Source organism: Pyrus communis, chromosome 8 (assembly GCF_041283825.1).
Source record: "Pyrus communis isolate YQ-2024b chromosome 8, ASM4128382v1, whole genome shotgun sequence".
In the NCBI taxonomy this organism is placed as follows: Eukaryota; Viridiplantae; Streptophyta; class Magnoliopsida; order Rosales; family Rosaceae; genus Pyrus; species Pyrus communis.
The window spans coordinates 15,445,223-15,455,000 of NC_142572.1; the positions used below are offsets into that span (position 1 = coordinate 15,445,223).

The 9,778-nt window shown below is 36.8% G+C and overlaps 2 protein-coding genes across 6 annotated transcripts; one reads left to right on the forward strand and one right to left on the reverse strand.

Moving 5' to 3' along the window:
- The first annotated feature begins 1,172 nt into the window (after nucleotides 1-1,172).
- LOC137717802 (Tetratricopeptide repeat (TPR)-like superfamily protein) lies at nucleotides 1,173-4,109 on the forward strand. Its single transcript, XM_088699057.1, has 4 exons — nucleotides 1,173-1,436; nucleotides 1,752-1,848; nucleotides 2,009-2,920; nucleotides 3,013-4,109. Exons 1-4 carry the CDS (start codon nucleotides 1,228-1,230, stop codon nucleotides 3,904-3,906), a joined length of 2,112 nt encoding a protein of 703 aa, XP_088555183.1. The 5' UTR covers nucleotides 1,173-1,227; the 3' UTR covers nucleotides 3,907-4,109.
- A 366-nt stretch (nucleotides 4,110-4,475) lies between these two features.
- Nucleotides 4,476-6,504, reverse strand: LOC137716819 (rhomboid-like protein 11, chloroplastic). Of its 5 annotated transcripts, none has more exons than XR_015965151.1 (7): nucleotides 6,230-6,504; nucleotides 6,001-6,125; nucleotides 5,801-5,885; nucleotides 5,546-5,583; nucleotides 5,262-5,428; nucleotides 5,019-5,173; nucleotides 4,476-4,858 (listed from the first exon to the last, which is right to left on the reverse strand). XR_015965151.1 is itself a non-coding variant. In XM_088698377.1 (6 exons), exons 1-4 carry the CDS (start codon nucleotides 6,441-6,443, stop codon nucleotides 5,416-5,418), a joined length of 390 nt encoding a protein of 129 aa, XP_088554503.1. In that variant the 5' UTR covers nucleotides 6,444-6,504; the 3' UTR covers nucleotides 4,476-4,858; nucleotides 5,019-5,173; nucleotides 5,262-5,415. The 5 variants fall into 5 exon arrangements, 1 of the variants encoding a protein (XP_088554503.1); XR_015965154.1 differs by having other exon boundaries at nucleotides 6,001-6,129; XR_015965152.1 differs by lacking the exon at nucleotides 5,546-5,583.
- Nucleotides 6,505-9,778: the final 3,274 nt, after the last annotated feature.

Consider the following 9,778-nt stretch of genomic DNA (forward strand, 5'->3'; position numbering starts at 1 on the left):
CATGTCACAAACAGCGTCATGTAAATAGCATGTCACTCTCCATGAGAGAAGTGATATAATCATACACCTACGTAGACACAAAATCAGTGAAGTGTGAACACATGGTTGGCTAGGCTAGGCTGGACACTTCACAATTATGTTTATTTTTCTTTTCCTTTAAAAAAAAAAAAAAAAAAGGACGTTGGTGGCAACGTCACTACAGTCCACACTTTTGGAGATGTGAAAGACTCACAAAATCATTTCAGTCTTTACTAGCCACCATCGTACGATTTCTAACGTCAGGAATCGAGCTCAGAATATGTGTGGAATCCGAAACTTACTTTAATTATTAATGGGGCCAATAGGTTCAGGTCAATATATAGTTGGGTATTCGGATTACTACTGGTTTAGATGCTTCTAGGCTTCTACTGAATGTGATAAGGCTACGAACCTTTATTGGAAAGGCATGAATGAAATTCATGAATTTCAATTTCTTTGCTTTTATTTCCTTTTTTTGCACTTTCTTTCTTTTATGAATTAGGGTTCTATCAAATCCAGTCCTGCCAAATCATGTCATGCCGAAAATAATTTTAACATAAATGTTCTTGCTTTATGGGTCCAAACACGAATGCTTAGATCAGCTTACGCACCGATATACAACTGATTCTCATATTTCTCTTTTTAATTATATGTGTCAAAAGAAATCATAATAAAATTGTGCACACTTGCACTTTTACTACGTTCTTTCCTGCGGCATGTGTAACAATTTGTTCTTTTTTTAAAAAAAAAAAAAAATTATTTGGAAAATATAAAAAATAATATGTTTAAAAAAAATAATAAACTTGCTAAACACTTGCAGTCTTGTTACACGGATCAGGATTCTCTCCTGAGCTAAGGGTGAGGATCCTCCTGATCAAGTTCATCTAGCTATTGAAATTTTTTCTAACGGCTACAAACAAGGAGTTTCTCTAAAAGTTATAATAATTGTAACCGTTGGATAAAATTTCAATTGCTTGATGGACTTGGTCAGGAGAATCATCATCCTTAGCTCAGGAGAGGATCCTGATCCTTGTTACACAGGTGATTTTTTTTTTTTTTCTTTTTTTTTGTGAATTTATTTTTTCTTTTAAAATTTAATGGAAGGGAGACAATTTGAAATTATAAAAGCCTCGTCATTTTCTCTTCTTTTTTTTGGACAAATTTTCTCCTTCTATATATAAATGATTTTTTTTAAAAGGAAAATGAAAAATGAGAAGCAAATTTCCTGAAATTTTTTTAGAGCCTCACTTTCTCCCCCTTATCCCATCGCTTTGTCTCTCACCCGCTGCGAGATTAGATTATATCTTCTCCTTCTGTCTTCGTGGGTCTCCGTACTCCTCCATTCCTTACAACTCTGCAACTCCAACCACACTCTCTCTCTCCGCTGCCTGCAAATTTCTGCAATCTCAAGCTAAAAGGTAAAACCTTTGTCTCTGCCTCTTCAAGAAATGTTCAAAATGCCACATCCTGCTGCAAAGATTATAACTTTTCCATACAATTTCTTATTAGTTGGTATTATTATTGCCCAAGATGTTATTTTTTGAGTTAATCTTATATATTTTCAGTAATCTTTTTCCTTAATGTTCAAGTTGATTTGACCATGAAGAACCCAGCTTTGATTTTCTGGTGTCTTCTGATTGTTTTCTACCCAGAAAACCAAAATTGTGAAAGCTAAAAAAAATTATTAAAAATTATTAAAAAAATTAATATTATGTTCCTGGTATTTTGTTCAGTGCAAAGATAAACATCCCTATGGGAGAATCAGGCAACAAAAATGAAGAAAAGACTGCCACTTTTGTAAATGGAAAGGTCCAAGAGTTACCCATCAAGGTAACTTTTTTCTGTTAATTAGCTTAATGATATGATTATATGTTGCTTTGATTCCAATCACTGTAAATTATTTTGCTTGATTTGTTACAGTTGAAGTTTTTAGAGGGTTTGATTTAGTAAATAATTTTTTTTTTATGTTTTTGTAATTTTAACCCAACAGGGAAATTACCCAGATGAAAAGGATCAATTGCATCTGATTTCAAGGTCTAATGGTTCATTGAGACAATCCCATTGTGCTATCTGCATTGCCAAAGAGAGTTGTCGAATCGTGCGTTCAAGAACTAGGCTAATGAACATTTTGATGGAAAGAGGGAAGCCTCAGGAGGCTCAGTCCCTTTTCAATGGTTTGATTGAAGGAGGACACAGGCCATCACTGATATCATACACTACACTGTTGGCTGCCTTGACTGCCCAGAAGCGTTTCGAGTCCATTCCTTTTGTTATTTCACAGGTAGAAGAGAATGGATTGAGTCCTGATTTGATATTCTTCAATGCTGTTATAAATGCATTTTCTGAATCTGGGAACGTAGAGGAAGCAATGAAAATGTTTAGGAAGATGAAGGAGAGTGGATTGAAACCCACTACCAGTACTTATAACACATTGATCAAAGGGTATGGGATTTCGGGTAAGCCTGAGGATTCTTTGAAAGTGCTAGAGATGATGTCCCGAGAGGAAAATGTGAAGCCAAATATCAGGACTTATAATGTACTAGTCAGAGCATGGTGTAAGAAGAAGAACATCACAGAGGCATGGAGCGTGGTGCATAAGATGGTTGCTTCTGGAATGCGGCCTGATGCTGTTACTTACAACACATTAGCAACAGCTTATGCACAAAATGGAGAGACAAGTCAGGCAGAAGGACTGATTTTAGAGATGCAGAACAACAAGTTGTATCCGAACGAGCGAACTTGTGGCATTGTCATAAGCGGGTATTGCAAGGAAGGTAAGTTGAAGGAGGCCTTAAGGTTTATGCGCAGAATAAAAGATCTTGGTCTGCGCCCGAACATCGTTGTCTTTAACTCGCTGGTTAAAGGTTTCGTAGACACCATGGATAGAGATGGGGTTGATCAGGTGGGTTGACCTCCAGAATCGCATAGCTATTGGATTGCACGAAATGGTGTTTGTTTCGATTATTGACACAAATAATGTGTGTTAATTTGCAGGTGCTGAAGTTGATGGAAGAATTTGGGGTCAAACCAGATGTGATAACATTCAGCACCATCATGAATGCATGGAGCACAGCAGGGTTTATGGAGAAGTGTAGGCAAATATTTGACGACATGGTGAAGGCCGGCATAAAACCTGATGCGCATGCATACAGCATTCTTGCCAAAGGTTACGTGCGTGCTCAAGAAGTCGAGAAAGCTGAAGAACTATTGGCAACCATGATCAAATCAGGAGTTCGTCCCAATGTTGTGATATTCACAACCATCATAAGTGGATGGTGCAGTTCTGGCAGAATGGAGAACGCGATTAAAGTTTTCGATAAGATGTATGAGTCCGGTATTTCTCCCAATTTGAAGACGTTTGAGACCCTAATATGGGGATTTGGAGAAGCAAAGCTGCCATGGAAAGCTGAAGAAATACTCCAGATTATGAAAGAGTTTGGTGTTCAGCCAGAGAAATCTACTGTCTCGCTTGTTGCAGACGCTTGGCGTTCAATTGGATTAACAAAAGAGGCAAACAGGATGCTGGGTTCTGCAAGAAGTATGGAAAAGACTCCTCAGGTTAAACAAGAAGAGGAGCCATTTGAGAGCTTGGAGAAAATATATCAAAAGAAGTCTGCAAGTGCATTTCATCCCAATGTTTTACAGATACCATCAGCTGTAGCAAGTGATCAAAAGGGGTCAGCTTCAACAACTAGAAAAGGAAGAATGGTTTTAAGAGATGGTGATTTCTCATTGGACGTATCATCGCTTGCTGCGAAGTCTATGAATCTGTCGCATAATTGTAAATTCGGGGAGCGATCACCAATTATATGCAGGAAGCAATCTCAGGGGCAGCTTGGTGTGTATGGTCAGTTTGCACAGCAATGTACAGTTGTGTTCTTGAACTGAAGGTGCGATTTGGATTTAAACAGAGTCATACAATTCTCTCGGAGGAAACTTCAGCATATAAATGTTGTAGATAGTGAAGAGAGAGTTTCTTTTCATTGAAATTTGCTTCTTTTTGAGCATGTTGATTACATGTTGTAAATGAAATGTTTCACCTTGTACCTTCCCACATTAATCATCAATATACTTATTGACTGTTGAGAACATGGAGAGTAGTGATGCTGCTTCTCCCACTTTTTGTGTAACTTAAGAGTAGTTTAGACTATCGCCGTTGTCGTAAAAAATGACTCACATGCTCAATGTAGCATGTCAAAGGGCATATTTGATAATGCATTTTGAAGAATTAAAAATGCTTTCAGGTAACCAAAAATAGTGGAGAAATTTTTTTGAGTGTTTTCAGGTTATAAAATACTTTCAAGCGCTTTTCATTTCAGAGTGCTTCTAAAAAAAGCACTACCAACAAAAGTGCTTATGGGCCATTCAGAATTTCCCTTATTCATTCATTCTTGATTCAGTTTCAAGCCCATGGCTATTGGTCTAAACATCAAGCTTATATTTGAAGAAGCATCTGGTTCAGACCAAGATTGACCCAATTGGGGCAAATTATATCCTCTTTGTATTGAACCAATTAGCATCAGAATAATGTACACATGATCAACAAAAAAAAGAGCACAATGGTGAGCAGGATATTAAATGCTGCAATACAAGCATATAAGTGTGGTTTTGATATCGAACTAAAATCGAGTTCTGCCTGTTTTGCTTTGGAAATTTGATCCTTCCTCTGATGGAGGTTCAGAAGGAACCTTGCTAATAATCCATACCAGAAAAACACCAACAAGAGCACCCGAGAGATGTGCAATGTTATTGACATTCATCAACGAATTTCTGCCAACAAATCCCGATAATGCAGCAGAAGCTTGGGCCGCTTCCATAACCTACTTGTGGCCAAAAACAGCTACAAAAACAGAATCATATTGGTAATCTGTACCCAAATATGTACTTGGGACATATGGTGAATGATCTTGGGAAAAATAAGAACCGAAAAAACACAAAATAAACATGCGCGCACACGTACACGTAAACAAAAAAACTACAGATGTCTGAAGTGTAATTACCTGTCAACCCAGATAATTTGACACAAATTATAACAAAACTGTAACAGGATTTGAGGAGCAACAAGGTCAGCGTTCTGAAAACCTCAGCTCACCCTTTCTATAACAAATTGACCCAATATAAGCACTTCGAGGATCTTCCTCCAGTCCCAAGACATCTACATTGATCAAAAGAAGGGTTGACTGGTTAAGCATATACTGATTCATCTCGTCAAGAGATACAAAAATTCCAAGATCGGAAATCACCTTGGCAAGGACACTGAACGTAAATAATCCAAAAACAGCACCAGAGGCTCCAATGGAAACTGCATTTCTTGGTAGTACAAGTCACAAAACAAGGTTTGCTTCAACCCCGATAAGAATATAACAAAGCCACAGTGCAAAATTCCCTTCCTCTTCTTCAACTAGCCTTCCTGTTCAAGCAAGAAAGACACTATCTAATTTCAACAGGTATTTTAAATGTCGGATACCAATTTCTTTTGCTTCCGTATTAAATTGACCCTATTGGAAAAGAAGAAAAAGACCCTCACCAAAAATATACAAGAACAGGTTGCTCGAAAGATGTCTCCTGAAAATAATGCATAGTGAATTTTGAATCAGTACATACATGTAAACTAGTTAACACCGCAATGCTCTCTTGCTACACTTACGTCGTCTGTGAATCTAAATGGAACCTAAACCATGCATTCTAACAAAAACCAACCCGAGTGAATGATCCAGATTCATAGTCCGGCAACATAAGTGACACAACCATAATTTGTTACAATATCATTCATATGTCTCACCAATTAGCATGACAGAATGTTGCTGTTAAAAATAGGTACCAAGTAGGCCAATTGTTGTACAAGTAGAGCATTTAATCGCGCAAACCTAACACAACCGTAAACAAATCAGAAAATTTAAATCCAATTAGACGTTGAACTAATTACAAATTACAAGTTACAAAGTTGTTAACTTCGGATTAATCAAACACTAAAAACACTACCTGAAACACATGATCAGCCAAGTAAATTCCAATGTTAGCAAGTATAATCCAGAATATTCCGTTGGCGCGTCGATGCGGCTTCCCTCCTCGCTCTTCTGGCTGTGACAGAACATCGAAGTCTAGGCCTGTCTAGCAGTTAAACATACTATATAAGTTGATAGAACAGAAACTGAAAAAAAAAACCAACTACAACTGGCTGCAGCGAAAAAGATGGAGTGTTAGGGTTTACCTGAGCCGTTGGATTTGCATACTACTACGGGGAATCGAGCGGTGGAGGGAAGAAGGGGGCGGAGAGAGAGGTGGAGTTTGCTGGGTATGGTGGGTTTTTGAGGAAAAGTGGTGAGGTTGGGATGGTGAGAGAAACAGGTGCTGGGTATGGATTGGAGTTTGCTGGGTTTAGTGAGTGTTTGAAGACTGTGGAGCTGAAGGAGAAACTGGGACATATTCTGCTTCCGTTGTGGAGGTTGCTGGGTTTTAGAGCGTTGAGGGATTCCAGATAGACCGGGAAAGGGAGATTCCCTTTGTTTTATCCACTGTTCTCTTCCTTATGTTGTTAGTAAATGTCCATTTTGCCCCTCTGCATCGGTTCAGTTTGTTTCATCAAGTTTTTTCTTTTGGTTTTTATGTACATGATGTATAATTTTTCTTCCATGATGTATGATTTTTCTTCTATGGTATGTAGCATTGAGTAGTTTAGAAAAATCAAACAGTTAGTTACTGCGTATAGGGATTTAATGAATCTTTATAACAGTGAAATCTTGCATAAAATACATAACATTAAGTAGGAGTTATCATTATAGACGGACTTATAAGTCATATCAATTATTGTAATTGTAAAAATATGATTTTTCGTTAAATTGAACAGTACCGTGGGCTTTTCGTTAAAACTCCCTTAAAGAAAATATGTGTGATGATGTCTTTTGTAATATAAAATTTCCCATAATCCATTTTATCTTCGGAAAATTCGCTTCAACTATGAGTATCAAAAAAATAATACATTTTTGTAGAGTTGAAGAGAAATATCCCAATACATGTCCTTTTTTTTTTTTCTTTCAATAAACCATATTTGTAGCAATGAAATACTAGTGTTCTACCCCAAGTGATAGATGATTGATTACAAGATGGTATATATTCTTTATAAAGGACCAGAAATACCTTGCTTACGTATCATTGGGAAGTGCATTAACATAAATATAGCGGTAAGAAGAGGTAATACAAAAGTGTGTAACTACAAAAACGAGTCAAAGTGGATTGTCCTACACTAGCGTAATAACTCTACCAGAGGCGAGCCTATTACAAGAATAGTGTCTGGTACGCCTGTTACAATTTTTACTGCACAATAACCAATTTGGTCCTGAGGTAAGGAATAACCAGTTACACCAAAAGATGTAATCAATACACCCAAAACCACACCAATAACCCAAGTCAATTCACGAGGTTTTTTAAAGCTGCCAGTGAGATACACGTGAAATACGTGCAAGATCATCATTAGGACCATCATACTTGCCGACCTCGATGAACTAATCAGATTAACCAACCAAAATTAGCTTCAGTTATTATATATTGAATAGAAGCAAAGGCCTTCGTAACGGTCGAACAATAATAAAAAAAGTCATAGCAAACCCAGTAGCTACTTGTACTAAAAAACAAGTAAGCGTGATTCCCCTTAGACAATAAAATATGTTGGCGTGAGGAGGAACATATTTACTAGTTATATCATCGATAATTGCCTAAATCTCAAGACGTTCTTCGAACCAACCAATCATAGATTTCATTGAGATAGGTAAATCAAGGGGACACCCCCCCTGGGGAGAACCGTATATGAAAATTTCATCTTGTACAGCTCAAACAGAAACACCCAAATACTAGTTCTAACGGATGTGTGTAATATAAAAGTTGAAATTTATTAATCCTATGATTTATGATTCAATTTTTTTTTAAGATACTAAAGAATAAAAATCCGAAAGCTCTTCTTTGTGGTTATAATGCCAAAAGATCAAGTTGGCTCATTCGTCTATGTATTGATCGTTATAGGCCTCTTGAATCTTCTATTTACCTATTTTCTTTGGAGTTATTTATGTGTAACGCGACTTTACTGCTTTTTCTTTATCATTGATAGGAATTCTCTTGTTAAGACCCTATGAATTGATTAAAACCTCATATTCATACTAAAACCACGATGATTCAATAAAACCCTTTCAAACTAAGTCTAAGTCCCAAAATTCCCTGAGTAAGAACCATTGGATAATCACTTATTCAATTAATAGATATAATGACTAAAAATCCAAACCAAAGAACTTATTTAAAGACTAATTTTACATGTTTTAACATGAATGAATGACATGATTAATATTTTATTGACTAAGTCATAATATTATAAATATACATGCTTATTAATGATATGATTAATATTTTATTGACAATGTCATAGTATTATAAATATACACGCTTATTATAAAATGAGCACGTTGATAATTTATAAAGGCTACACCAAAAAAGTTCTCTAACACCATATCCGTTCTGTTTGTACCATACTTGACCAATCCCAAAACTACTAAGCACCGGCCAACAGCATACCGTCAAGGACCCACAAGACTTTTCCTCCAACCAGGAGGCCAATCACAACACGACACATGTCGGTATCAAAAGCCAATCACAGCGCGACACGTGTCGATATCAGAGGCCAATCACAACACGACACGTGTCAATGTCAGAACAAAGCTAGAAACTCTCTTCTATAAAAGGAGATCATTCTCCCCACAATAATCTCTAATGTCATTTGTACTAAACTATTCACTAGAACTCACAAAAAGAGAGCTTGAACATATGTATTTGTGTAAACCATTCACAACTAATGAGAACTCCTCTACTCTGTGGACGTAGCCAATCTGGGTGAACCACGTACATCTTGTGTTATTTGCTTCCCTGTCTCTATTCATTTACATACTTATCCACACTAATGACCAGAGCAACCTAACGAAGGTCACAAACTTGACACTTTCTGTTGTACCAAAGTCCTCGCCGATTTTATGCATCAACACGTTCCAATAATTATCATCAAAATCATTACCATAATTATCACACCGCGCCACAATTATTGTTTCCACCACTCAATTTGATTATTCTTTATACATAAACTTTAATTAAAAAATTTTATTTGACTTTAAGAAAATATTAGTGTTAGTCAAGTAAGAGTAATTATGAGGGAAAAAAAACTATGAACAACAGCTCTCTCAAGGAAAAAAAGAAGGTCCTAAGTCCGATATTTTGTAAGTTGTGATTCTACTTAATCGTGACCACAAGTATGGTGCAATTCTCAACTAATCTTTTTCGAGCCTGAATATGTAGATAATAGTAATTCACCACAAATTGTCTTCATTAACAAAAAAAAAAAAGGGTGAGGTACTATAGGAGAAGGGCAATAGTCCCAATCTATAATGTTTTAGCTACATGGGACAAATTCCATGGTACGGTGTTGACCAAAAAGAGAAACGGAAAAGCTTTGACATCCGCCGGTAAAATCTTATAAAAGGAGATCTTTTGAGGTACCAAAATCCGACATGGCGAAATATGATTGGCTGCTAGACGTCAACCTACGTGGCTCACTTAAAAAGGGTATAAATCGGTCATCAAATTTGTGACCGACAAAACGATCCACATTGCAGATACGAACTCAAGTTCCTTAAACAACCGCCAATCACCTCCCGCCACGTATGAAAAGCCCACCTTTGACCACACCATGGTTTTAATTCTCACAAAATCTCTTTCTTTATTGGCC

Bases quoted from the DNA above. Each gene is read 5' to 3' on its own strand.
- LOC137717802 (XM_088699057.1), top strand. From the start codon at position 1,228: ATGAGAAGCAAATTTCCTGAAATTTTTTTAGAGCCTCACTTTCTCCCC. The intron at 1,437-1,751 runs GTAAAACCTTTG...TATTTTGTTCAG, and splicing joins CTGCAATCTCAAGCTAAAAG to TGCAAAGATAAACATCCCTA. The intron at 2,921-3,012 runs GTGGGTTGACCT...GTTAATTTGCAG, and splicing joins ATAGAGATGGGGTTGATCAG to GTGCTGAAGTTGATGGAAGA.
- LOC137716819 (XM_088698377.1), bottom strand. From the start codon at position 6,443: ATGTCCCAGTTTCTCCTTCAGCTCCACAGTCTTCAAACACTCACTAAA. The intron at 6,126-6,229 runs GTAAACCCTAAC...ACTGCTAGACAG, and splicing joins ATGCAAATCCAACGGCTCAG to GCCTAGACTTCGATGTTCTG. The intron at 5,584-6,000 runs GTAGTGTTTTTA...CATTATTTTCAG, and splicing joins TGGCTGATCATGTGTTTCAG to GAGACATCTTTCGAGCAACC.